General features: G+C 47.3%; 1 protein-coding gene across 1 annotated transcript in view; it reads left to right on the top strand.

The window, feature by feature from the left end:
- The window catches only part of WNT5B (Wnt family member 5B), a 75753-nt gene extending 48784 nt beyond the window's left edge, over window positions 1-26969 (top strand). Inside the window, exons 2-5 of the mRNA XM_074825348.1 lie at window positions 9779-9921; window positions 10641-10888; window positions 17107-17399; window positions 25443-26969. Of these exons, the coding sequence (XP_074681449.1) occupies window positions 9779-9921; window positions 10641-10888; window positions 17107-17399; window positions 25443-25901 (1143 nt within the window). The 3' untranslated portion in view covers window positions 25902-26969. The remainder of the gene's footprint in view (window positions 1-9778; window positions 9922-10640; window positions 10889-17106; window positions 17400-25442) is intronic.
- The last annotated feature ends 591 nt before the right edge of the window (window positions 26970-27560 follow it).

The raw sequence follows: 27560 nt of genomic DNA, 5'->3' as shown, positions 1-27560 counted from the left end.
TCAAAAGCAGGAAAGGAAAAGTGCAGTTTTCCACAGGCACCTCTGAAATCTGATTCCTCGTTTTGTAGCCTAGGTGTGGGCTGAGCTCTTTGGAGGATAAAGTCCCTACCGGTGGAGTGCAGGATGTGCTCAGAAAACCTCATGATGGGTGGAAAGCCGATCTGGTGACAACTTGCACTGGCTGTGTTGGTGTAAAGCAAGTTTTGACTTTTGTTAGTCCTGCTGGGCAAGCAGAGCTGTGGGAGGAGAAGATGGGTGCTCTTCTAGTGTCTGTACTACTGTAGCAAAAATGTCACATTACAGTTCATGTTGAGGAGAGAAGCAGGAAGAAAGCATAGCTTTTTTTGGAAAGCTTTTGGATAGCTTTGGCAGTTAAAATATCTATATAATATGCTTTGAAAACTGAGTCAAATTCAAAGTCACTGAAAAGGAATAAATTTGGGTAAAGTGCACTAGCAATTTTACTTACTTTTCCAGTTCTTTTTTCTTTCTGCTCAGAGAAGGATTTACAAAGCAGCAAATACTAGTTGCTATACTGGAAACCTCATCTGTTCCAAAGCAGGTAATTTTACACAGTGGCATCTTTCAAATTAATGCTTTGTTACTAATTTTTTAAGACTTAGATTTAAATTACTATTTTTTTTTACTACTGTGTTCTTGTACTTCAGACTTTGCCCTGATAACACAGGGGCTTTGGCAGCAATATGGGTGTAAGTAGTTCCTGTCCAAGAAGCTGAGGTTCGCCCTCTGAGTAGCTGTGCCCTCAGCCTGTGGCAGTGAGCTGTGAAATTGGTCAGGGAAGGGATCCATAATCAAAAAACCTTCCAGGAATACAACTTTTCTTGAAGTGTTGGTGCGTCTCCATGCAAATTTAACTCAGGTGAAGGTGGCTCACCGCCCTCCAGCAGCACATTCCTGCCCTGCTCCGCCGCACTTCTGATTCCCACGTGAACCAGTTCAGGCAGTTAAATAAATAAAACCCAGTCTTTTCTTTTTGTAAGTTTAACTTTGAATCTTTTCAAGTCCTTATATCATCTTTTTAACTGCTTATATTATCAAGGGACTGCACCTTGAAAGAGCAGTGTCCTGAGGCACAGGGCTGGGATGAGCCCATGGGGTGGGAGAGAGAGGTCTTTATTACCCTGGTAATGCTGCCAGCAGAACCATACTGTCAGACTCTGGCCTCAGGTTTGGCATCCTGAGCTTTAAGGGACAAGATGGCACATGAACAAATGGGCATGAGCTGGCCGTGAATAAATTTAGACTGGAAATTTAGAGAAAGCTTTCTGCGTGGTGAGATGCCAGACAGAGTAGGGACCCCAAATAAATTACAGCTTTCAAGATGCTCACTGAGTTTATATATGGGATCATATGATGTGTCACTGAAAAGAGGCACAACCCCTTGTTCCTAATATTAGACTCTATCTACTTAAAAAGAAAAAAAATGCAGTGATTTAACTGAACAGTCTAGTTAAATCAGTACAGATCTCGATTTTGAAGGCTTTGCTTTTGGTTTAAAGGGTAACTAACCTATACAACACTGATATACTGACACAACTCTTTCAGATTAGGTTTACATGAATGCACATTTTGCTGAAAATTTGTATCTGGAAACTCTTTATTTACACAGGTAATAATGTTATAATAGCATTTTACAAACAAGATCTAAAATAGGATACTTTATTTTCTGCAGTAAGAATTGCACATATGTGATTGGTGCTAGAATAAAGGTGAGATGTAAAATGATCTTCTTTTTGGTACAAATTTACATGCAGTCTATTCCCCAGACAGTTTGAACAGGTTTAGCTTAAATCTGTTGTATCCAGAATTAACAGGAAATTCCTTCACTGAAGTGTGACAGTATAGAAGATAAGGTCTGAAATTGGTTAAATCGGTGTAATCTTCTGATATAGACAGGGCTTTATTTATAGTGTTTCAGACTTTTCTATATATATATTTTTAATATTAAAATGTAATAAGCCTGCTTGGAAAATGTTTTTTCTTTAGTTTGGAAACTACCTGTGATAACTATGTAGATGACAACAGTTGATACACCGGAGCATTATTCCCAAATGCTTTGTTTATTACTTGCACTTTGAATTCACTGTATTTGAACAGGAACAACATTTAATTGATGGCAGAAGTATTTGGTGGTGGAAAGAATGGAAAAAGAAAGCAGATTTTAATTTTGATCCTGATTCAGCAAAAATGAGTAGGTGTATGCTTACTTTCAAGCATCTGGTTTAATGCTTTGCTGAATGGAGGTAAATCTGCACCACAGATTTACTGTTTTGAACCCGTTACTTAGCCTTTCCTGCACCTCTCTTTCTCTTTCTGTAAGGTAAGGGGAAAATAGTGGCTGTTAGAGTTGTGGAGTCTAATGTATGGGGTGTATGTGCTTGCTTTGCAATTCTAGAGTGGAGGAAGAGCTGATCATTAACATTATTTTCATTAAACTGGACTTTATAAGAACATATTTGAAGGAGAGAAATTAAATTCAATTTGAATTTATTCCATGGCTTACTGTTTCCTCTGGAAATGTGCACATCAAGCTTTGCTGGCAATGATTTAACTGACAGGAGGCTATTGATCTGAGTCAGTCTAACTCTGGTCCCTGTGACCTACACCGATGTGTTGAATGTCCAAGACAAAGCAGTAACCGTGCATCTCTCTCTTTCCCCTGGTCATTCGCTCCTGGAGAGCTAAGAATCACTGCAGCCGCAGCTTAACTGTAATTTAAATATTTTACTTTCCTTGCCAGTTGATGTAATTATTACAGAGTATGGAACAAACTAAAAGGAATATATACTTGGAGCAAAAATGAGATCCAGGCTTGTGAGATGCAGACATAAATCTTCTCAGTTTGGGATGACTCTGGTGGGATGGGGGGAGCTAGACACCCCTTTAGGGAGGTTGAAGGGTGCTCCATGCTTTGCAAGATCAGAGTAAGGAAGAAAACACTTAAACTCATCCAGCTGTTTCCATCCCCTGGCCAACTCTGAAATCTCTGCAGGGAAGTTGCTTTGACTTGGATTGCCTTTCGCTGTCTTCTTGCTCATACTGTCAGAGAACTTTGTCCTCTTATCCTTCCTAACCTTCACAAGGAGGGCTGACGTGCTAGTACGTGCTTGTAATAACCACCATAATCTGAGTCCAGAGTTCTCATGCAAATCCTGTAGCCAGCATCAGCTCTCTAGCAGGACGAGAGCTGCCCTCCTGCTAGAGGGGTCCATGCCGCGGTCAGCTATGGCAGGTAACAAACCAGCTCCCAGGGCTGGCCCCTGGAAAACAAATAAAAGAGGGATGTACTTTCTTCTTTTCACTTTCCTTGCACCTTATTCCTTTCTAGGATGGTTAATCCTCCATGTAAACTTAACACTTGGGAAAGGTGTTGGCTAGATGGTCTTAAGTGTTGGAGTCTTTCATTCCTGTGATGTTGGAGCAGCAGCGTGGGCTTCCTAACCCTGCCCGGCCTTGCGTTTCAACCTGACCTCCTGTGGCTTATTCAAGGGGGTCTGGGGAACAATTTCTGAAGAAGAAATCATTAGTGCAAATTAAGGAGATGGGGTGCCTGTTTGGCAAGTAAGCTGTGATACCGTGAGCATGTTAAATAAGCCACCGAATGATCAGCAGAGGATAATGTTTGGTACTTTTTTCAAAAATATGTATTTAGTTATTTGTTAGATTATGACTACACATAGTGGAGCTGGCCTAATTTCTTATAGGGCTTGCCCATATAAATAAAGGTTTCTGAGAAGGTTTCAGTTTGTGATTATGGATGATTTGCTGCAGCCCCAGAGACCCTGGTATTCCAGTTGTCGTGGGAACAAGAAGTGCAAAATTTGGGTCAGACATGTCCCGGTTCAGGTCTCTGGCTCTCAACTGAGGTCATCAACATGCAAATAGAGTTCCCATGGAAAAGGGAACTGGATGGCCTGGATCTGTCCCTGGGAATAATGTAAATATGGATGGTTTCCAGGGAGTGATGTACCTGCAGGGATGGGTCTATGTTGCTTCCTTCTTGACTTTGAAAAATTGAAATGGATTTTGTTTCAGCACGTGCAGCTTCTGCAGGTGCTCCACAGGTTGTGCTGAGTCTCTTGCACTTTTCTTTCTGGTACTGGTCTCAGAGGACCAGCTTGGCTCAACCCTGGGATTTAATCTGCTGTAAGAGTACAACTACCACTGAATCACCTTGAGAGGGAGGAGGCTCATGTCCTGGTTTATCCTTGGAGTTTGCTCTGGTTTTTTGTAGCAGGTGAGATGGTCTCGCTCCAGGTAAGCTCATTGCCTGTCATGTGAAATACTGTGGCATACATGACAATGTTCATAAGGCTTTACCTGCATTCTGTATCTTTCACTAATGGGAAGCTGTTTTATTCATAGAATCACTATCCTTTATACCTATTCTGGTTTTAAATGATGAAAATATTTAGTATCTGGCCTCTTTTGTTCTCTAATACTTCTGCTTTACTTGCAACCTTCCTCCATTCTTGCTCTCCTTGGTGAGGCACTTCAGGGACAGCTGTCACTGGGTCTGCTGAGACTGGCAGGTATATCTTGGCATTTGCTGTGCTACATGCCCTGGTGACAGTGAGACTGGATGTCATTGGCCAGGGAAGTCATGGAAAAATGAAAGAGCAAGGTAGTGGTGAAAGGAAATCTGGATCTGTCAGCAGGGGTGACAGGTGATGAGATGCAGAAAAAGGTAGCGCATGAGCACATCAGGAGATAAAACTGAGTCTGTAAGTACCAAGAGAAACAAGCAGGACATAAACAGGAGTAACAGTGGAGACAGACATTGTGTAACAACTCAACGAGGCAAGGCAATGTCAAGACAAAAGAGGAGGACATGAAGGACTGTTGTGCTGGGATACTTTGAGAAGGTTTTATTACATCTTCTCTAACACCCCGACTGGATCTGGACCTATGGAGGTGATACCAGCTGCTGTTTAAGTAATAATCACAATACCGATAAAATAACACATTTAGATCTGGGAAGGCTGACACCAGTACAGCAACATGGTGGTACGGTGCTGAGAGAGGGAGAAGATGGCAGCAGGGGAGCAGCACAGGACCAAATGAGTCGTGGGGGTGATGGGATAAAAGATGATTTAGGTTTCTGTGTGAAGGCAGCAATTTAGCTTCAAGGGACTACTCTTTTTTTTTTCTTTCTTTTTTTTAAATCTACATTCCCTCTAAAACTGGTTCGCTGAATGGGCAAGTATGTGACTTTAATGAAATTCCTGAAGTCATAGTAAGAACTGTGGTTAAAACCAAGCCTGGCTGCCAGAAGCAGAAGTATAGCAGGACGTTACAGTACATCCCTTGGTGCTGTCAACCAGAAGGTCCATGGCACAGAACCACAGGGCAGGGATTCCCTTTCAAGCAGCACATGTAAACCCTCCTTCACATGCAATGCATCTCTACTGGCTCCTTAGTTAGAGAAGACTCTACTTCAGTGAGTATTTTTCCTGTCTTGAGTAAGTGTCTTATGTCAGAGAGAGCAATAAATGTTTCTGGATGCACTGGACATTGCAAGGCATTAAAAACAAACATTGAACCACAGTCAAGTTGCAAGAATAAACAGGAACTTGAAAGAAGTTCTTGATCATTACAGGCAGCATGTATGTCCAGTTCTCCCCAGTCCAGGAGAAACCAGACAAGTTGCAGAAATGAGAATCACTGGAGTTATGTGGAAAGAGACCTGTTTTCTTTCAGCACTCCTTATATAGCACTTGATAAAGATCTGTGTCACACTTGGGGACATCCCAAATTTTTGAAAAACAATAAGTGTAGGACAAGGAATTTGCATGAGTAACTCTCCTTTTCTCATTTGTCAGGGCTGTCTTCCAGCCAGGGTTCAACTTTTTTTAGTCTGCCAAATCTTTGCAAATGATCTCATGGACATGATCTCCCCTTCTTGGAGTCTTGCAGCTTCCCTCCAGCAAACACGGCAGGGACGGTATTGGGAAAGTGGTGATAGCTCTCCAGCTGCTCCGCTGTGACTTGGGAAACTCGATGTGTAAATTTGTGCTTCGTGCACAGTTGTCACTTCTGAAAACCGAACAAAGGCAAACACAGGTACTAATTTTAGGCAGCCAGGCAACACAGTAGACAGTTGCCTAGGGCAGCAGACCGTTGAATGCAGCAGAATGCCAAGGCTTTAGGAAGACACAGGCTTGCTGCTGCTGCTCTTTCCTCTTAAGAAGGGAGCATTAGACCTTTAACCTGGGGGTTCAGATTCATGTCCCATTTTCAGGCAACAGCTCCCTATTTGGCCCAGGTGATCCTCAGCGGTCTGGGTGCAAGCATGGGACCTGCAGTGCTTGGGCACAGTGTGGGTTCACTACTGCTGTTTGAGTGAGCCAGGGCCACTGGAAGGGCTGGGATGGGGCCTTTTTCAGCCGAAGCTAGAGCAACACCTGGTTTTGGAGGTCTCTCTACTGCCCCTTCTTCCCCTGATGTAGCAGGAGTGATGTGAGTTGGTGTGAGAGGGCTGCTGCGGGGGAGGGATGGTTTGGGATAAAAGTGGAAGTCACTTGGGTGGTCGGGAGTGAGAAAGGGATGATGGCCAGGAGAGGTGGTCTGCTTGGGGTGAGGTTGGGCTCTCATGGATCTGAGACAGGGGTTAGCCAGGGAACAGAAAGGCAGGTGAGATCAGCTTTCTCCAGGGCCTTCACAATACCTGTTAGCATAGTGACCCTCTTCATGTCACTCGTGTGGAGCCACCCCAAAATCCTGCTCAGTAGCCTCCTTCCCCTGAACCCCCAAAGTCCTGATAACCCTGCCAGCATCCCAGTTGGTCATCCAGGATTACCCCCTGGCAGCTTCTTACCTCCCTCTCTTACCTGACGCTTCACTAACTCCGTTCATCCCAGCCCACCAGCAGCCCCCCTTCACCCCACCTCTCATCCTCAGAAAATTTCACTGACTTCTCCCACCCAGCCCTGCTTTGGCAAACAAACTTGCGAAAGCTGTTTGAACCATTCCTGCAGTTGGGCTTGAAAAATAACCCAAGGTTTTTATTTACAAAACTGTAAGCTTGCTTTCAAGATTTTGGTGGCAAGTAGAAACAGACGCAAGGAAGAGGGATAGTGTTCTTCAGACCACCAGTCAAGTGCTTTGCAGCTTTCGGTCTGGAAGTTGCTGGCTGAGGCTAAATCCCTCCAACAATGCCTCACCTGCTATTACCGCTTTATCTGAAGTCATAAACACAGTCAGTGAAGAAATTATTTCCAGCACCTTAAAAAGTTCTCACTTCCATAATTGACATCTTAACTCTATGGCAGTCGCTTTTGCCAGCAGCAGAATTTAGGTAGAATTCAGAGTTTCAGACCTTTCCTGCTGAAGCATCCCCTTTAGTTGCTGCCTTTGACAGGATATTAGGTTGGCTGGATAAGCAATCTTTATCCCATACGGCAATTTTTATGTCTCATGTTTCAAAATAAGATCATTGCCTTGCTTGTGTTTGTTGGCAGTTAGGTTGCTACTAGCAGTATTCACAACACTTTGCTGTTATTAATCATTGGCTGCCTTCAGATATTAATACTTAAAATGAGATATTTAATCAATGCTGTATGTTTCTGGACCAAGTTTCACGTGAGCATCTCCCAGGCTTTACCAGCTGGAAAGGTTTTTGTTTCCACCACACCACGGTGCCGGAGGTGGACCACCAGTCCAGCGCTGTGTGGTGGTACCTCCCCGTTGCCCCGTGGAGTGCTGTGGCTGCGCACGTGCACTCAGAGAAGCTCACACGAACACGGACATTGACATCACCTGTATTTGTGGAAGTGCCTCATCGGCTGCTGCTGTCTCACATTCCTGGCTGGGAGAGGCACCAAGCCACCATGGTTTACTCCTTTCTCAGAATCCGTGAGTAGGCTTGGTGAGGGTGAAGCTTGGAGATGCACCTTTCCCATCGTGTCATCTATTTACATGCCTTGTATGCGTGTGTGAGACAGCGAGGGCTTTTTTTTTCTCCCTGCCCTAGTTCTTCCTTCTGGCTGTGGTGAGATGGGAAGGTGGGACTCGTTCATCTCTGCCAGTGAGAAGGTTTTCTGTATCTGAGGCTGGCTTGGAAATTCTTTAGGTGACATCACACCATGTCTGTGCAGACTCATTGTTTGTCATGGAAAAGCCATTCATCCATACACAACTTCCTTCCTCCCCAGACTCCCGGAGATAAACTTTCCATTCGGTCTATTCCCTATAGAAACAGACCCAAAACATGTATGCGTGGCTACACACACATACACCTCGCTGTCCCTCCGTCACGCTTGGGGCTGTGTGAGGAAAAGGGAGGATATAGAAGATGTGAATAAAGTTCACCCTGTTTTCTTCAGACATGGATCCTGCTGTGCCCAAGCAGTAAAACTCCCCTCCTGCCCAGGTTCTGGGTCACACAAGGCTTTTTTGTCCTGAGGCTAATTCTGGCACTTGCAGCCCCACATCTGCCTGCCAGGTGAGATGGGCAGCCAGCTGCAGGTACAGCACATCTGGATGGGGGAGGAAGCGAAGCGTGCTGCAAACAAACACAGCAAGTCCACCGTGGCGGGTGCGAGGAATTCGATAAAAAATATACTTCAGTGGTCCGAGCTGCCGAGTCTGGTGATTCATGTCTCGGGCGCTGCTCGTGAGGCAGACAGAGTGAAAGGCCAGGTTCTTGCAGGCCTTGGACCATGTACTCCATGGCTACAACCTGGGGGGGACCCACATGTTCCACCTGTGTGCGGGGAACCGCCGCAGGGGCAGGGTCTGGGGGACGCCAGGCCCGGCGAGGAAGCTGTGTGGGAGAGGAGGGGGAGTACATTTGTCCATGATGGAGAGGTGGGGACCGTGTGTTGCAGGGTGGGCCAGGACGGTGGGAGGCTGTGTAGGGATGGAGACGGCAGCAGCAGTGGCGATGGTGTGGTGGCTGTTTCCCTGCGGCGTGAGGGACGCAGGGTGCGAGGAGCATTTGTGCCAAGTACCCGCAGGGCTCCGGGACACCCGCCTTTGCTTTGTGCCGGTGTCTGGGAGGGGAAGGGGCTGAGGAGCTGTCAGATTGCCCCCCGCCTTTGAGGTTCGCGATGGGTCGAGTGGGGAAGGGAGAGGGGTGTTTGGACCGGAGGAGCCTTTGAAGCTTTTCTGCTGCTCGCCCCCCCTGCCCATAAAGCCATCAGGCTCTGGTGCCAGCCCCATCTGCGCTCGCCGCCGCAGCCCCGCCGAGCCTCGCAGCCCCCCCGCCCGGGGCGCGGGGCCGGGGCCATGGCGCGGGGCCCTTCTGGAGGCCGTTTTGGGGAGGGGGCAGCTCGTTTCCGAGCCGGCCCTGCATTACAAAGGCAGCGGGGCCAGCGCGGCGCTTTGATGTGCCCCGCCGGCTCCCCGCACACCTGCGGCCGCGGGGCTCCGCGCCACGCCGCGCCACGGCCCGCGGGGGCACCGGCGGACCACGGCGGGGGCGGGGGGGGCGCATCAAAGGCGGCCGAGCCGAGGGCGGCCCGGAGGCCCTTCCCGACGCCCCTACGGGCGAGGCCAGCCCCACACGTCTCCGCACTCCCCCCGGGGCGGGACGGGGAGGCTCTGTCGGCGGCGGCAGAGCGGCCCCTGCCCACGGGCCGAGGGCGGGCGGGCGGGAGCGGGGGGGCGAGGCTGGGCCGCCGCCGGAGCCCCCGTGAGGCGGCGGCCGGGGGAGGGTCCTGCGGGGTGGGAGGGGGCGGCAGGCGGGCTGTGCTCGCCGCGCCCCCGCCGCACGCAGGCCCCGCTCCAAGGGCTCCTCCTCGGTGCTTCTCCGCAGGGCGCCCCGTCCCGGCGGCCGGCTCTGCGGGGGCTGCCCCAGCGCCGCCGCCCGCAGCCCACCATGACCGGGCCGAGGCTGGCCCTCGCCGCCGCACTCCTCTGCAGCTGCACCTCGCCGGTGGCCGACGCCAACTCCTGGTGGTGAGTGAGGGCGCGGGGGAGCCGGCGGCGCCTTTGTCCGCCGCCGCCGGCCGGGGACCGGGGCTGGGGACCGGGGACCGGGGACCGGGGGACGACCGGCGGAGCCCGGCGCTCCCCGCCGGAACTTTCCTGCCTGCCAGGCTTCTTTCGCAGCCGCTCGCTTCTTTCCAGGTTCCTCCCGCCCGCTGTCCCTGCCCAGTTTCTCGGGGCGTGGGACGCAGCCCCTCTCCTCCAGGCATTTCTGGACTCTTTTTGGACGGGCGCGCTGAAATGCCGCCCGGGCTTTAGGCTTGGGGGACGCGTAAGGAGAGGATGGGTAAGGTTTCCTACCCGCTGCCAAAAGCCCGGGGAGCAGCCGCCGAGCCCCCTTCCCCTAAAGAGCAGCAAACAGCCCGGTTTGCAGGCAGGCATCGCTCGGGCCGTCTGTAAAAAAGCAGCTCGCTTTCTTCTGCAGAGAAAGTGCTGAGCTTTCTCTCTGCCCCCTCCCCATCCCGGGTGTCCTCTGTGTTTAAACTCGGGTTACAAACGAGCTGTGTTTCTCCTGCTAGAGCCCTGGAAAAGCCTCGCATCTGGCAGAGCCGTAGAGGGAGGCAGCTGACATGAGAAATGCGGCCGGGCTTTGGGAGCGGGGCTGGGCTGGGCTGGCGGGGAAAGGTGCCGGGCGTTTTGCGAAGGGGGCCTCTCCCTCCAGACTCCCTTGGATGTTTTTCTCATCGTAGGTCCTTGGCCATGAATCCCATCCAGAGACCTGAGATGTACATCATCGGCGCCCAGCCGGTGTGCAGCCAGCTGCCGGGGCTCTCCCCCGGGCAGCGCAAGCTCTGCCAGCTCTACCAGGAGCACATGGTGTTCATCGGGGAAGGGGCCCGCAGTGCCATCAAGGAGTGCCAGTACCAGTTTCGGCAGCGGCGGTGGAACTGCAGCACGGTGGACAACACCTCCGTCTTCGGGCGGGTCATGAAAATAGGTAGGAGCACCCGGTACGGGGCAGGTGCTGGGCGCAGGCCGGCTGTCCCTGTGCATTTCCCTTTCTTCAAATACACACGTGGGAGCGATGACCCCCATTAGCACGGCTCCTAAAGCTGCCTTTAACGAGCTTTTTCCATTCCCTGGTGTGCTGGTGCTGCCCGGGTGCTGCCCGCTCCTGGGCGGGTGGCAGCAGTGTACCTGAGCCACAGCAGGAGCCAGCTGGGGCGACGGGACACACACACACACACTTTCTCGGGGGGGAGGCGTGGGAAGGTCAGGAAGAGGGGGGCTGCTTTTGTTTTGTGTGCTTGTTTAAAGGTAGAGAGGGAAGAAGCTGGAGAAAGGAACAATGGACCCGTGTTATCCTTCCCAACATCTGGAGCGCCCTGGGACAGGGAATGCAGCCCTGAGATGCGGGAAATACGGACTCCCCTGGCATGGGATCTCCCCCCTCTCTGTTCTGCCACTTTCTGTATAAACCTAAGAGATTTTTATAATTCCTGCCCTGCTGGCCCTAAGAGGCACATTGACAGGCCATTGCTGCACTTGAATTGAGGTGTGACCTAGCTACATTGTCCGAGCTCCTTTTGAAATGCAATCATCTGGTGGCAAGAAACTGAGAAATCCGGGCTGGGTTTGATGTGTCCGACAGCCAGGACAATAAAGAAAAGGTGTTAAAACAGCCACTCACACAAACACACGAACACACATGCAAGCACCTCTCCAACCCCAGTGTGAAAAGGTTTTGTTTCCCATCCACAAAGCTGATCATTGACACTGAAGAACCAGTACTATTTCTCGGTTGTGAGGTCACTTAGCAAGGGATGGAAAAAGACCTCCAGCTCCTGCACCCCCAGCTGCCCCCAGCACTACTTGCACCTTTTTGACTTAGCTCTCAAAAACCCCACATAGGCAGCAGGACAGCAAGAGATGCATCTTTAATACCTCTGGGGCGTCAAGGCGATAGGGCAGCAGAGTAACCAAGTGCTGTGATCCCTTAGGTTTGATCCTAAAATTCTTATGTGTCATCCTAGAGAATTTTAGAGATATTTCTGCACGTGTTACTCAACCTTTCACGATTCCTAATTCAGCCCACCAGAGCCATTCTAATTCCTCCCTTTCTGCCCAGCTCATACCCCAACAAGTCTCTGCTTCTCTGGGGAAATGCTCCCCTGGGAAATGCCATTTCCTGACACATGCTCTCAGATCCTGACATACATCCAAGGCATCTGCGCATCACTGATCTCTCGCTTTCTGATAGCAAGGGTGTGGCCAGATGAGGCTGCATGCGATCCCAGATTGTTAAAACTTCTGCTTTGGGCTATAAAACTGAAATTTCAGCCACCAAAGGGAAAGGACAGAAAATACACCTCCATCTCTCCCTTCTGGTGTCTGTCCCTCACATGTAACTTATCCTAAAGAACAGGGTAAATTTCAAATCCCCGAATTGATCCTAGTGACTCCACAAGGACACAAGAAAATAGGAATCTCTCCTCCTGGAGCAAACCACCTCTTCTTTAGTGCATTCCTTCAGCCCTGGGTTGGTCCAGTGTGCGAGTCCAGATCTGGAGAAAAGAAGTAAGGGTGAACTAAGAGAAAGCAAAGATCAGAGCTGAAGGATGACAAGCTGTCAGGAAGGATCAGAGGGTGTACGGGAAGAAGGGACTGGAGTGAATAGTGGAAGAGGGAAGATTCTTCCTCTCTAAATGAATTTGATTCTGTTAGTTTAGATTGGGAGTAGATTTGGGTTTTGATGAGGAAAGAGATGGTGTGGGTGTATGATGGGCATGTGTCCAGCAGTCCTGCTGCTGTTGTTTGGTTTGTGTGTGTGCATTTGTTTGCTAGGAGTACTGTTGTATCTCTGGTAGGAATCTGCTGATGGTAGTGTCTGTGAGGTGACTGCCTGCAGTTGCCTGCTGTTTAAAAACCTATCCTAACAAAGAGTTTTGAACCTATCTCCTTTAGATTCTTTGGTCAGTTAGAGCATGTTCAGATGTTTATACTCCAGCACAAGACAGCGCAGAAGAGAAGTAAGAAAAATGTCATCAGAGGTGGCCTGGGTCTATGATGATTCATCACTGTTGTCCAGTCAGTGATAAGCTGCTGTGGAGGGGGATGCTGCCTCTTCTCTTGTCTCTTAGTTCCACCTTATGCTTTTACTTTTTCCTACTTTGTAATGAGGCATTGCTCATCATTTCAGCAAATTTATTTTCCATGCTGGGGAAGAAAACAAAGCTTTTCAATCTCTCAGATTGTGTCAACTATAAAGCCATTCTTCTCTGGGTTCATACTGTGTGCCTGTCTGCTGTTTTCAACCTCTGAGCCCCAATCCTGGACCACAGCCCTTTTTCTGTACTCTGTGCCAATGACATGAGAAAGGTCTGGAGACCAGAATATCTGCAAGAGTGCAGAGGCATGCCAGAGTGTTGTGGAAGGAGGGGAAGAGATAAGAAGGACCCAGAAGGTGTGTAGTGTGCCAACAACCCTCAGCTGCCCACCCACCGATGCAGGCATGGCATATAGGATTTCTTGAGCTGCTCTAGATTGTGAGAGGTGGGGAGGACCTGCCCTGGCCAAGTCCTAAGCCTGCGAGAGCCTCCCAAGGGTGTTCACTCAGAAACCTGGAAGATTCGTTTCCTTTCCCCCTCGCAGAACTCGGCTCAGTTCCGAAACGGGAGACCCGGTCAGTCTGTGTTTAATCATTACACCTTCATTTTGTGCATTTCATAGAGGTGAGACAGTCCAGTGATACAAAGCTTTTGTAGAAGCATCCACAGCACTGAAGCAGGCTGCTTTTTAGCATTGTTTTATTATAGTGTTTGTGTTGTCGTGAGAATTGCTCTTTTAAATGTGGTTTATTCAATAATGATATCTGGCGATGTACAAAATCTATCCTTCTGAAGTTGCTTCTTGTTCTGTCAATACAGATTTTAGACTCTGTGTGTGCATATATATCTATATACAGACACATTCCTTACTTCTACATTTATGAGGGAGAGGACAGAGCACCCAAAAAGGTCAGGTTAGAATTTCCTCAGGGGAGGAGAGAGTGTATCTACATCGGTGCAATCCTAAATGCAAGGCTGGGGTTTCCAGGTCAGTCCAGTCCTTTCTGGAGCCAAAGATGTTATCTCTTCTGCCTTTTCAAATGCAAAAAGAGAAAAAAAAAAAAAAGAGTCATAAAAGAAGAGAACAAAGAGAAATATTTTTCCTCGTTTTTCTTCGAGGTCGGCAAACTTTAGGGAGATGCTTTAGAAAAAAACAGTTGAAAACAAAACTTTTTCATCAAAAAAGTTAGAGCGACACATTTTCATCATCTCTGCGTCAGCCTCCGCACTGGGGTCAGTTCTTCTCCCATCTCCTCCTTGTGCAGCTCCAGAAGAGGAGGCCCTGGGGACCAACACCTTGCCTGGGCACAGCTCACCCTGGCATCACTGTGCCCCCTGAAAGCAGCCGCAGCCCCGGGCTCCCGGTCCTGTGGCCGGTGGCCGGCGGGCACAGGAGGGCAGCAGAGCTCCGTGGAGCTCCGCACCCGCGGGCAGAGCCTCCCGGGGGCCGCAGCCCCCCGCATCGTCCCAGGCCTGCCCAGGGCACGGTGGTCCGGGAGGGCTCGGCAGGACCGGGGGAGAGGGCAGAAGGGGGGTTAACTGCCTGACCGCCTCTGTAACCTCTGTTCTCGCCTGCACAAATTTGGGGAATAACACCCCTGTCCTTTGAGATGACAGCACAGAGGTGTGGAACTGGAGCGAGCTTTGAGATGATGAGCGAAACCCCAAATACTTTTCCAAGGCTGGAAGGTGTGGCAGGAAAGCAGAGGAAACTGGGATGTATAAGCCCACAGTTGCCAGCTACAAATTTGCTTTGTATTAGCACAGGGTTTCATGCACATGTCCGATCCTGCCTCCCAAACCAAGCTGCAGTCTACCAAACCTACGTGTAGCAAGCACCATGGTTTGTTCTGCTTCGTGGGCAGCAAGGGGGGGGGAAAACCCCACCGTGACTCGTTTCAGCCTCTCCCACCACCATCCTCAGCAGCCTAAACGCCTCATGCAGATCCAGGGGCTGCACGTCGAGTTGCACTGCTACATCTGGAATGTGGAGACGGTTAAAACATGGACAGCAAAAGTGTAAATCCAGTCTATGCTTTCAGGGGTCTCAATGAAGTTGTAAGGGTGCTATGCACCTGGAAGACATGCAGGCTTTGTTGCACAAGCTGTAACACAGGGACGTCCTTTCCTTGTATGTATTTAATCTCTAGGTGCAGGGAGTGCTCTACTTAACAGGGTGATTGGTGTGTCTGCAGGGCTCTCACCATACAGGCACAGACTGGTAGGAGCAAAACTGCACATTGGACCTTTACCTTAAAATACTTGTAACATGTAAAACAAACTAGTAGATGAATAAAAGCTTAATTTTGGTTGCTGAAAAATGACCATAACTCCCTTCTGGGGCAGTCTCTGCTGAATTACCTTACCTAGTCACTCCTCTCTAACTCTCGGACCAGGGAGGTTTGGGGGTGCATAGTTCTCTTCTTGTGACCTGCTAGTAAGGCCCTCCCTTCTCTAATGTGTCCTGTAGCATTTTATCAGCCTTGTGCTGTACTCCAGAGCAGAAACCCTTACAACTTGTGAGAAACAACTCACATTTAGGGGGAAAAAAAATCACAAGTTGTTCTGCAAGGTGGATGCCATTCACAGCCTTGCCTTTGTCTTGGGTCATTACCACTAAGCTGGTGATAAGCTGCTATTAATTACAGATTGTCAGCACATGCAAATTGGAACAAGAGCATACCAAAAGCATCAGCTCAGTCCTGCTGAGGGAGCTGGCACTGAGAGCCTCGTGGGCTGGTGACAAACTGTTCTTGGAGGATCTGCCCTCTGAAGTCATTCAAATTTGCTTGAGAGCATCTTGCTGGGGTTTGGTGTAAGTAGCTCTTCACAATCAGATTGCTTACCCCAATGAAGCTTTGGCAGTTGTTCTGTTTATCACCTGAAAGTTTGGTGACGCACACAATTACTCTGAAGGTGTCGTTTATTACACCGTGTGGTGAGAGTGCAGGTGTGGATTGCCTCCTTCTCCTCTTCATTCCCCTCTATGCTCCCCCCCCCGCCCTTCAGACCTGCAGCACACTTGGCCTCGTGCAGTGTTCTGGCTGCGTTGGTGCCCGGGTCAAATTGGGGCTGAATCACTGCCAGGAATACAGAGCTGGAGACCCGATCCAGCTGCTTGGCTCAGACTCTGAGCTGTATGGAGCATACACTCCAGGCATGGCAGTCTCTAGTAAACCTGCTAATGGAAAGTCTTTTCATTTATTATTGTCTACATGGGAAAGTTTTACTCGTTCCAGCAGTGCAGTTCTGTAGGCATTGGGAGAGCCTCTGCCTTGATGCTTTAGTGTAAAAATGGGTTTTCTTCAGTTTGTTTCAAAACAATTCACAGCTGGCCTTATGTAAACAAAATAAGGTTGATGAACTGAGGAGCCTGTAAAGAGTGCTTGTCCCAACTGAATGAAAACCATTCCAGAGTGATATCTGGCTTAACCAGAACGCTTCTTTTGCACAGACCCAACTTCGTTAGTTGTTCCCAATGATTATTGGCAAATTCAGTGGCTAAGGCAACAGCTGTATTTTCAGCAAGTGAATAACCCTCTTGCTGCATGAGTTTTCTTCACATTAAAAGGAGAGGATACTAAAGGGGAAAGAGGCAGAGCAGTCCCTGCCTGTGGTATTGCTATTTCTTTTGGGGAAGGCCTGGAGTTTCCAGGGCTCTTAAATGGCCAAACATAGGTGTAATAAAAATAGTAACCCTTGAGGAGCAGCACCTACAAATTCATGAAGAACATGCTCTTCCCAGTGACATTCCTCCAGGCAACAGCAGGAATCTCAGACTGTTCCTGGTGTGTGTCAGAGAATCTGATTTGGGTTTGATCCTGGTTACAAAGAAACTGCCAGCTCCAGTCAATTGATTGGAGCTGTTATTGTGAAATGAAAACAAAAATGGGATGCCGACATGAGTTAGGACGGTTCCCCCTCTACCAGAGCAGAGTGGTGCCCTTGCGCTTGATCATCCCATTCTTTTGTTCCAATTAATTCTGTGCACCTTCTCAGCACACCATGTCCTACTGTTTGGAGCCCCTTTGCTTGCTCCTTGCTGCGCGTTGCGTTTGTTAAACGAGATCTGTCTCTTGTTAATTTGCTTCTCGCATCTCTCTCACAGGGAGCCGAGAGACTGCTTTCACCTATGCTGTCAGTGCTGCCGGGGTGGTGAACGCAATCAGCCGGGCTTGCCGCGAAGGAGAGCTCTCCAGTTGTGGCTGCAGCCGGACGGCCCGGCCCAAGGACTTGCCCCGAGACTGGCTGTGGGGTGGCTGCGGGGATAACGTGGAGTATGGATATCGTTTTGCCAAGGAGTTTGTGGATGCCAAGGAGAGGGAGAAGAACTATGTGAGAGGTTCAGAGGAGCAGGCTCGCATGCTGATGAACTTGCAGAACAACGAGGCTGGTCGCAGGGTAAGTTGAATGCTTACCCTTTCCTCTTGAGGCTGATTCAGAAGGCTTGAGATAGCTAGATACCGAATTACTTGGTGGTTTGATGAGGTATAATCCAATGATGCCCCAGTAACAGTGTATGGTCACATTTTCTGCATTTTTGTGAATACACACAATATTGACAGTATTATATTCCAGTTTGAATGGCAGGCTTCTATTGCTAAAGCCAGTGAGTTTTTGGGTCTGTTGAGGTACTGTATGGCACACGTGTGCAGACATGTAAGCCCTTTCCAAACAAACTAGGTGCTGTCATGGCCCGCTTTCAAGGTTTACATCTCAGAAACTGACTTCTCAGAGCTGCCAAAGTGACAGGCTGGTGGTGAAAAGAAGAATCTGTTGGCATGTGGAGTTCTCTTCTACTGCCATCATTCAGATTTTTGGGAATGTAAGGCCAGAAGCAAATATTGAATCAGGCTACCTGGCTATCTCTGAAACTTATGCCTTGCTCAGTTACTTTGGTATTGGGCAAAATAAATAATTTGCATCTAGGTGATAGACGTTTTCTGAGAAGATACGCAGTTTTGATCTGGAAACCCCTAGGGATGGTGAATGCATTGCTTCCCTTTGTAGCATGCTACCATCATTAATCACCCACTTTCAACACTGTACCTCATTATCATTTGAATTTATCTGGCATCAGCTTCCAATCAGTTCTTTTTCTGACTTTTACAGCTAGATCCAAAAGCCTCTTAATAATCAGTTTCCTCTGCATAGAAGTATTTTCTACTGTAATTTATTCACCACTCTTTCTTGACAAACTAGATTGAGCACTGAAGACTCTCTCACTTTCAGAGGTTCTTATTGGCCATCAAGTCATTTTCATATCACTTTAGTGTACCCTTGCCAGTTTTCCCATATTCTTTAAGAAACTGGATACCAAAATGACATGCAGGGCTCTGGTATTGGTCTCACTGATGCTGTAAACATAGGTGAAGTTGCCCCTTTTGTATGCGTTCAGTGTATGCATACTTGCTTTTTACACAATTCCTCTGTGATTAATAGCCTGGAAGGCGTGGCATTGTTCATATGCAGTACAACTATGTAATCCTGCCTCTTTCCAAACGTGGAACAGGAATACTTACTTGAACATTTGTGCCTTTTCCACAGGGTGTTTAAAATTTTTATCATTCTTCCCTAGTAGTGAGCTTTTCTATGGTTAATTTTATTTCTAATGCATATTAAAAAATCCTATTAAGTGTACTTAGCCTTGCTGTTTTGCACATTCTTAACTAATATCTTTAGTTTCCTTATCAATTTTCTCCCATTTCTTACTTCTAATTGTTACTGAATTATCTTTCCCTTTCCCATGTATGTCTGTCTTTTCTGCATGTAATTTTGGCTTCATTTTGCCACCAAAGAAGATTTGCTCGATTTTTTTTTGATTGTGAAATCAGCGTGTTAGGTTGAAGCATTGCATATACTCCATGGTTCTTTTGCAAAATCAAATTGGGGTAAATGTGCAGTAGGTGGAAAACTGTGGACTTAAAAGCTGTAGAACTCAGTGGGTCTTGGTTTGCGGTTGGGGGTTTTTTTGGCTTGAAAGGGCAGAGGGTATGCATTTGCTTAGAAATGAGGGCAGGGGGGCATTCCTCCACAGAGTAGTAGCCTGAAAGTTACATTCTTCTCTGCATTACATGCTTTGAACATCTTATATGTATGGAGTCATGAACTTGGATTACTACAAATAAATACCCTGCCTAAAATAGGGAGTGAATATGTTATGAGACTTTTTAAGAGCCAGTCCTATTGCCTTGAGGGATCCAGAGACAGAATATGGCCAATAGTTTGAGGCGCCAGCTGAACTGTAGTAACATCTGTATTAGAAGATCAAGTCAGAAGATACTTGCTCCACAGCACGCGTAAAACACCACCCTGTCTTGTTATTCTTGTTATATGGGCAAGAATCTCACTGAGTTGTGATTTCAGATGAGGATACTGTTTTAGATGAAAGAAAGCTTTGTCCTTCTTTAAGGACAGAGCTAAAACCAGTTATGTCCTGCCTTTACTACGGTGCAGAAAGTTGTTTAAATTGTTCTTGGAATACTACAGTGCCCATGCTTCTTTGGACTCCACAGACAAGCTCTCAAGGTGATTTCTGTGTCTCCAGTTAACACAGGACCTGGTCAAAAGCTTTCCAAGGGGGCCAGCAAAAGACAATGTTATTTCAAGCTTGGTTTTTGTAGACTGTGGAACAGATGGCTGTAGAAAATAACCTTAGATTAAATGAACACAAGTCATTTTAGATTAAATTAAATGAAAGTATAAACCAGTGTGTAATTAAGCTTGTGGATTTCAAAGAACAAACTCTGATAAACTAAGGGAGCCAGTTAGTAAACTCAGCTGAGGAACTCAATGTGGAGGAGGTCTGGAACTTTTTCAAGGCCAAGATGCTAAAGCCATTACAATTCTGCATGCCAAGCAAGAGGAAAAAGCTTGTAGGAAGACTATCCAGACCTCACTGAATGAATAACTACCACAGAGAAGCTGTTAGGAATAGACTGAGAGCCTAGTAAGAATGGAAAAAAAAGAACTGATAGCAAATAAATAATGAAAAGCTCTGTCTTAGAGGTCAAGAAGTGTAAAGATGAAGTGAGAACAGTAAAAAATCATGCTGAGTCAGACCTTGCAATGGGTAGTAAAATAAACAGTAAAAGTTTTTTAAACTTTGCAAATTGGAGTAGATTGTAAGAAAGGAGATGGCTAGTCAGTGAGGATGGGACTGTCTAAAGACAGAGTAATTTTGGTCCCTAAAGTAAGTGAATGCTTTACCTGGGGCTTCAAGTTGGAATGGGGAGCATTACTCATGGGGAGGGGTACCATAAGTCTGCTGCACAATGATGTCTTTTTCTGTCCTCAACATTTCTGCTGAGGGGAGTAAGTGCTCGTAGTGTAGATTTTTAAATGCCCCTGGGACTGTGCTCTTTGGGAGAGGCCAGGCAGGGTGCCCTAGGAGCAGGGAAGGTCTATCACAGTGGACATTGGCCCATGGTGCTGGCACCCTGTGGGAGTGAGGAAGGCATGAGGGGGCAGCTGTACTCTCCAGTCAGGTAGAGGAAGAGAAGCTGAGCAGCAAGTACTGAAGTTTGGAGCCAGCGGACCTGAGTTGGGTGGGATGGTGCAGGGGGCTGCTGGTGGAGGAGAGTTTGGGATCAGGTCAAATGATTCAGATGGGAGTCAAGCAGCAGCAAAAGGTTGGGAGAACGGAGGGCTCTGGAGTAAATGGGAGTGGGGCTTTGGGATGGATTGAGTGGATGAGGATTCAGGGGTAGTGAGGAATGGAGTTGTCAGGATTGGGAAAGGAGATGAATATGAAAGGATCTGGATAGAGATGAGACCTGGGGTGGCTCTGAGATGGCATTGCTACAGGTTCCAGGGTTGTCTGGTCAGGGTGGTATTTGGCCAGTACAGGGCAGCCTTTCCTCTTGGCTCTTAGAAATATATTAGCATGGGAGTAAAGGAGAAAGACTGGAAATGGAAATTTATCACAACCAAGATGGAAGCAAAACTCAGGTAACGTAAAGCGCTCAAGTCACAAGGAGTGCCCACTTACTTTCCTGGCACTCTGAAAGAGCTGGCACCTGGCAGCACAGGCATGGTGACCTTGGCAGCATTTAGAGGAGGACCTGAGGGAAAGGATATCTCAGAGGAAGAGGCAAAATGGGAAATAATTTGAGAAGAATTTCTCAAAGATTGATCACACAGTCATTTAGAACATCACTGATTTCCTAAAAAGCAGAATAGATCTGATAGGTCTCATTTATCTGAACTTCTGGGAGACATTTTATGTATTTCCACATGGGAAACAGTTGGTTAAATTGGGAAGGATAAGGAAAAATGCAGCAGCTATGAGGTAGACAAGAAACTGGTTCAAGGAAAGATGTCAGTAAGTTGTGTGAAAGGACATATCTTGATCTTGACAGCTTAATTAGCACAGTTCTTCAAGGATTTGCCTCAAGACCAACACTTAGTATTTTTGTTTCTCAGCCTCAACACAAAAATGAGGAATGGGCTGATGAAATTTGCTGATGATGCAAAGGTGGCAGGTATTATGAACACAGAAGAGAATCCAAATTTTGTACAGCAGCTAATGATATCCGGTAAAACTACGTTAAGACCATCATTTGAGGTCTTGTATGAAAAACATTTTAGTCATTAGGAAACAAGTAGAAAAGAATTGGGCGCAGCAGTCAGCTGCAGATGACTGCAGATGTAATGTGGCTCAGAAGGTGGTAAATATCCTATAATGTACTAGGGAAAGTCTTTTCATAAAGCATGAGGGAATACTAATGCCATTGTGTTAAGCTCTTGTGAGGTCCCAAAATACTGTATGTTCTCATATTCCCAAGCAAAATGACCTCAGACTAGAGAAGGCTTGTTATGGTTGACCCAAGGGATAGGAATCTTTCCTTAAGAAAGGGGGCTAGAATCGCTTGCCATGTTTAGCCTAGCAAAGTGAAAGTTGAGAGAGGATATGACTGATGTCTGTGTTTGTAGGAGAAATAATAGGAGAGGAAAAGTACTTTTTAAGCAAAAGGCCAATTTGGCACAATAGCAAATGGGCATAAAGTGAATACATTTAGGCTGGAAATTAGAAAAAGATACTTTATCATTGGAATAGTGATCAGAATAATGGTGGCTGAAAACCTAATTGCTTTTAAAAGAGCACTCTATACATTTAAGGAAAATATTATTTGAAGCAGTGCCTACAATAGCAAGAGATCATACTTAATAACCAAGGAGGTCCCATCTAGTCCTGCATTCCTAAATGTTAAGTTTTCGCTTCTGAGATTCTGGTTTTGGAAGTAGGAAGGTGCATGTGTAACTCCATACTCCCGAAAGTTGGTGCTGAAAGAAAGGAGTACTGAAGACAAGGCAGTGAGCATTGCTGAGTAGCCACCGGGTGCCATCCCACATACAGCCTTGCCTCACTTTCCCAGACAGTGTTTCCAATTGATGTCTTCTGATTTCTAGGCAGACTTTTGTCGTGTCCCCTCACTCAGTTTCCTGTGGGTGAGAAAGTTCTCCTTGAACTCTGAGGAGCTCTGGTGGCAGCAGAGAAGATAGTCCCTGCTCTCCATGGTTCTCAGAAGGAGCTGAGAGGGATGGGAAGGGACCAGAAGTCTTTTATCTTGCAGGCAGTTCTGACCCCATCACCCTTCACTCCATGTCGGAGTCCTTGTGGTGGTGGCTCCTAGCTTTATTGCCCTTGTTTGTTTGTCTTTGGCTGTTATCTCAATATGTCCTTTCCTTCCATCTGTCTTTTTCTTCCAATTGGTCTCCATTACCCTCTTTTATTTCCTCCCTGTTCCTTATCTGTCGCCCTGTCTGGCAGACTGTGGCAGTCAGTCCTTCCGTGCTGTTTACCCAGTCGGCATATGGCAGGCCTCAGTCATCAGTCACTCAAGCCACTGCCAGAAGAGCCTGGAAGGGGGTCTGGCTAATTGACCACACAGGAATTCCCCATTAATTCTCTTCCCATTCCTGTTCTTGCAAGAAAAGAATTGGAAGAGAACTTGGGCTTATGGGAAGGGGCTTTAAGCCTTTCCATTAGAGGTGTTTTCAACCTGTTTAAGTGGCATGGCCATCGATCAGACCCTGCCCTCAGAACTTCATGTGGGGTCTGTTATGCTTTACCTTGACCTGAGCCCAGCTAGAGAGGAATTCTCCAATTCCCTCTGCTTTCTCCCCATCCAGGCAGTAAAGGGGAAGAGTGGGAGAGCCATTTAGCAGCTGAAGCTATGGTTACCTCCATGGGACATTGATAGTGGGAGCTGCAGGGGGCTGAGTAGCACCATGCTTACCTGTGATAACTGGTAGCGTTCACATTCCCCAGCACAGCCACTACCCACATAGGCCAGATGTTTTGAGCATCAGTTGTTTAAAGCTGAGTCGGAGTGAACTTAGTCCCATGACATTCACTGAGAGGGATCAAGTTGCAGTGTTTTTCTAAAGGAACAAAGCCCAGGATTAGGAAGAATCATAATACTTTATAAAAACACATGCAAGGACAAGAGAGGCACGAGTGGCCTGGGATTTGACAGAACTGTAACCAAAAAGTGCTAACACAAGCTTATAACAAGCAGGCTGGCAGTGCAGTGAGGATATAGTAAGTGTCTGGGGCTCGGGAAATTTAGCTGTAGCTCTGTCTGGTTATAGTACAGCAGAAATCCTTAAGTAACAGTGTGGTTGGTCCTCCACAGTTGTAGTTCAATCCAAGACAAGTGCTTAACTCCCAGCCTTAGCTGTTACGCTGCGCCCTGAGAGATTGCCTCAGTAAATTGAGCTCCAGGGAGCAGAACTAAAGCTTCTCTGTTTTAAGGACTCACTCCACTGACTTTCTTGGGAGCTGGATTGGCCTCCATGTGATTTAGCCATTAAGCCAAATTGGATCTTCACTAGCTGTCAAAAGCACTAGACATTAGTTAGACCAGGAGCAACCAGTTGTTGTAGAAATGTGACCTCTTGCTGCTGGTCCAGAACGTAGTCATAGGCAGAAGGTTTTGCTTGCAGTACGGTCAATTGCCTTAATCATCTACTCCTTGGCAAGCGAATGCAGAGAGCTGGGGAGCTTTCTTCTGTGTTGGTGAGCGAGACAGAAACCTCAGTGTTTGACTGCTTTCTTCAGCAGTAAACCTGGTTAGAAGACATATTGCCATCTCCTTCAGAACATCCTAGTTTTTTCACATGTTCCTTGATGGTAATTTTGCAGCTAATGCCAAACAGCTCTGCTTGGCACGTGGTATCTGGCAGGGGTACTGCCAGAGCAGATGTGAGTCTGATGGTGAGAGCATGAGGAGCAAGGGCTGGGGGGGTAAGCTGCTGTAACACGGGGTTACTGATTGTGTGGGGATGCCAGGTCTTCGCTCTGCAAACTCTCTCAGCGCCTGTGTGTGATGACAGGATCTCATGTAGCATGCAGTTTTGTACCTGTCTTTGAAATGAATGGAAAGAACAAATGCAACCTGCATTTTCAGTTTATTTTGAGCTTTGTTATTCTAGAATATTTTTCAATATTTCTCTCTTCTCCCAACTAGTGTGGGGAGGAGGAGAGTGACCACCATTATCCTTTACATCATGTACTTGCTCTGCTCAGGGTTTAACGCTCACTGGCCTGAATTTTCAAGACTATTTGTTAATTTTGATGCCGATTTTCAGAGGTATGATCCATCTACAGCCCCCGCAGACTCCTGAAAACATAGCTGAAAGTATCTCGGAAAAGACAGCCCCGAGATCTTGCGTTTGCTGTTTAAATCGTAGGCCCTTCTGCGTGGCCACAGTCCTGTTGGTGCAGGGAAATGTCTGGACACAAGATGGCGCAGGTTTGCAGTTAGGGCTTGCAGCTCAACCCTGCTCTTCAAGGAGGGCGCCTGGTAACACCTCGAGCAGAGGTGAGCTGCTCTGTTCCAGGGTAGAGGTGTTCATCTTTTTCATCACCACCCCTGCTTGCTCCTCTCCGGAAAGCAATGGCTCCTTTGGACACTGCCCCTGAACGAGTTTCTCTCAGCAGAGATGGAGGGAAAGGGTGTGGGTCCATGGATTCATTTCAAAAGGATGCAGATGTATCCCTTATCGGTTCCTGGTGCAGGTGGTAGGAAATGGGCATGTTCCCAGGTCTTCCCTTTTCACAGCTCTGAAGGGAAAAACATGCAATACTACCGTGGTCCGTGAGACTGGGGGAATTTCCAGAGTCCACGCAGAGAGGACTCTTCTCTCCTGGTCTTGATCCTGCTGTCAAGTCAGAAATCTGCCAGAGGATAAGAAAGTGTGGTGACAAAGTCATGTTTGGAGGCAATGTGACCAGAAATAGAAATATTTAGGGACAGGAACACAGCAGTCGCAACAGGAGGAAGAGGAGACTTTTGTCTGTTCTGAAGGGCGAAACAACAGAAATTGTGGGATAATCAAAGCAGTTATGAAAGCATGATGAATTCATTGTAATTAAGCCAGCTGCCAGTGCAGCAGGAATTAACACAGCTTTGCCTGATTGCATTTCTTTTCCTGCAGGCCGTGTACAAGCTGGCAGACGTGGCCTGCAAGTGCCATGGTGTGTCAGGCTCCTGCAGCCTCAAGACCTGCTGGCTGCAGCTGGCTGACTTCCGCAAGGTGGGCGACCTGCTGAAGGAGAAGTACGACAGTGCTGCTGCCATGAGGATCAGCCGCAAGGGCAAGCTGGAGCTGGTGAACAACCGTTTCAACATGCCGACACAAGAGGACCTGGTCTACGTCGACCCCAGCCCGGACTATTGCCTGCGCAATGAGACCACGGGCTCTCTGGGCACCCAGGGCCGACTGTGCAACAAGACCTCAGAGGGCATGGATGGGTGTGAGCTGATGTGCTGCGGACGGGGTTATGACCAGTTCAAGAGTGTCCAGGTGGAGCGTTGCCACTGCAAGTTCCATTGGTGCTGTTACGTCAAGTGTAAAAAGTGCACAGAGATCGTCGACCAGTACGTCTGTAAATGAAAGGAGCCACCAAAGCAACAAATCTATATTATATAAATCTATATAAATATATTTTATATTTGTATAAATAAACAGATGATGATAATAATTAAAGAAGCTTATTTAAGAGACATTTTGGTTTTGAAATTTCCCCCATCAGGCCAGCTGGTTTGCCATTCCTTCAGTTCTGCTGGGGAGTTTGTCTTTGGGTGCATCTCCCCTTGGATGTTTCAGTCAGGTTGAAGAGGCTGAGGAGGTGCTGACAAAATGAACTCCCCCCTGCACACAAGCACACACTATTTCATTACAGAAACAAAGCCAACGAGAAGGACAAGAGTGGGTTCTTTCTGCTCTCTCATCGGTAAATCTCAGCATTTTGCATAGTTATTGCACATCTGAAATTACAACCAGATGTGGGCAAGTCCTAGTTACCTGAGTTTCAAACCCTGCCACCCCACTAAACCCACTGGGGAATCTGGAACCAATTCTTGGTCCCTCTAAAGGGCTTTGTCACATTAAGAGGGAAAGTTAGCCAAGGCTCCTCTACAAGAATATGGCTTAAAATCCAGAGTCCTGTAAACTATTCCTGGATGCTGCACAGACCACAGTGTGGTGGAGGAAGGTTTACAACCTGCTGTTGTGAGGAAGGAAGGTGTGACCTGTGGGTGACCAGCGCACAGCCTGGGCGTCCCCATGAAGCCAGCACCTAGCTCTTCTGTACCACCTGGGCAAAGGGGAAATCTGTCCAGCTCGGACTACAGGGCTATGTGCATGAAGGTGATTGGTTTTTTTTTTCCTTTTAATCCCATGATGAAACTTAATTTGTCAATATAGAGGAGAAGCTGCCGGTGCCCAGGGATGTTTGCAAAGGCAATATACTTCATAGGCAATATACTTCATATTTTATCAGTAGAAAGAAGCATTGCACGCACACACGTGCACATGACTGCATAAGCACTCCTCGTACTGCTGCTGGTTTTCCTCTTTGAAGTGGATGCAGGTGGTCACCTTGTTCAGCTCTATTAAATCCTCCTCACCACCATCCCAGATGTATAGTTTCTCTTTAACATTAAACACCCCTCAATGACATTTCTTTCCCTCTGTTGATTGTGTATATGTGTGTTTCTGTTTTATTCTTTTGGTGGGGTGTCTTTTATTTTGCTGCTCAGTATTTCAGAGTCCAGGGCCCATGCTCTTCCCCAGCATAAACTAACCACAGATACATAAGCTCACAGAATGTGGGCGTATGTTCACCAATGGAAGTCTTTTCTGTGTTTTTCCTTGGTAATAAAAGAGTATAATAAAATTGTACTAGGGCAGAAGGCATTACCAAAGTCTCCTAATCAGTCTTACCACATTGGGATTTTAGTAGAATCCAATTCATAAAGCAGGGAACAAATGCTGCTCCTAGCACAAGACATTTCCTGTGCCGCAGCATCTGCAGAGTTCATTTGCAGTCAGAATAATCAAGAGAAGCCAGTCCCCAAAATACAAGGGTTTGGTAATATACATCCCCTTTGTTACTGACATTCCCAGGGTGTTGTTTGGGGTTTTTTTACTGTAAATTTTAAAATGTGCAAAATATGCCAATAAGCAAAGAGCCAGTCATGAAGATTATTATTTTTATATTAAACCTCTGTTTCTTATAAAGCATTGCAGCTCTACAGATTCCACCATTTC

Source organism: Strix aluco, chromosome 5, assembly GCF_031877795.1.
Source record: "Strix aluco isolate bStrAlu1 chromosome 5, bStrAlu1.hap1, whole genome shotgun sequence".
Classification (NCBI taxonomy): Eukaryota; Metazoa; Chordata; class Aves; order Strigiformes; family Strigidae; genus Strix; species Strix aluco.
This window is presented reverse-complemented; position numbering and strand designations above follow the sequence as displayed.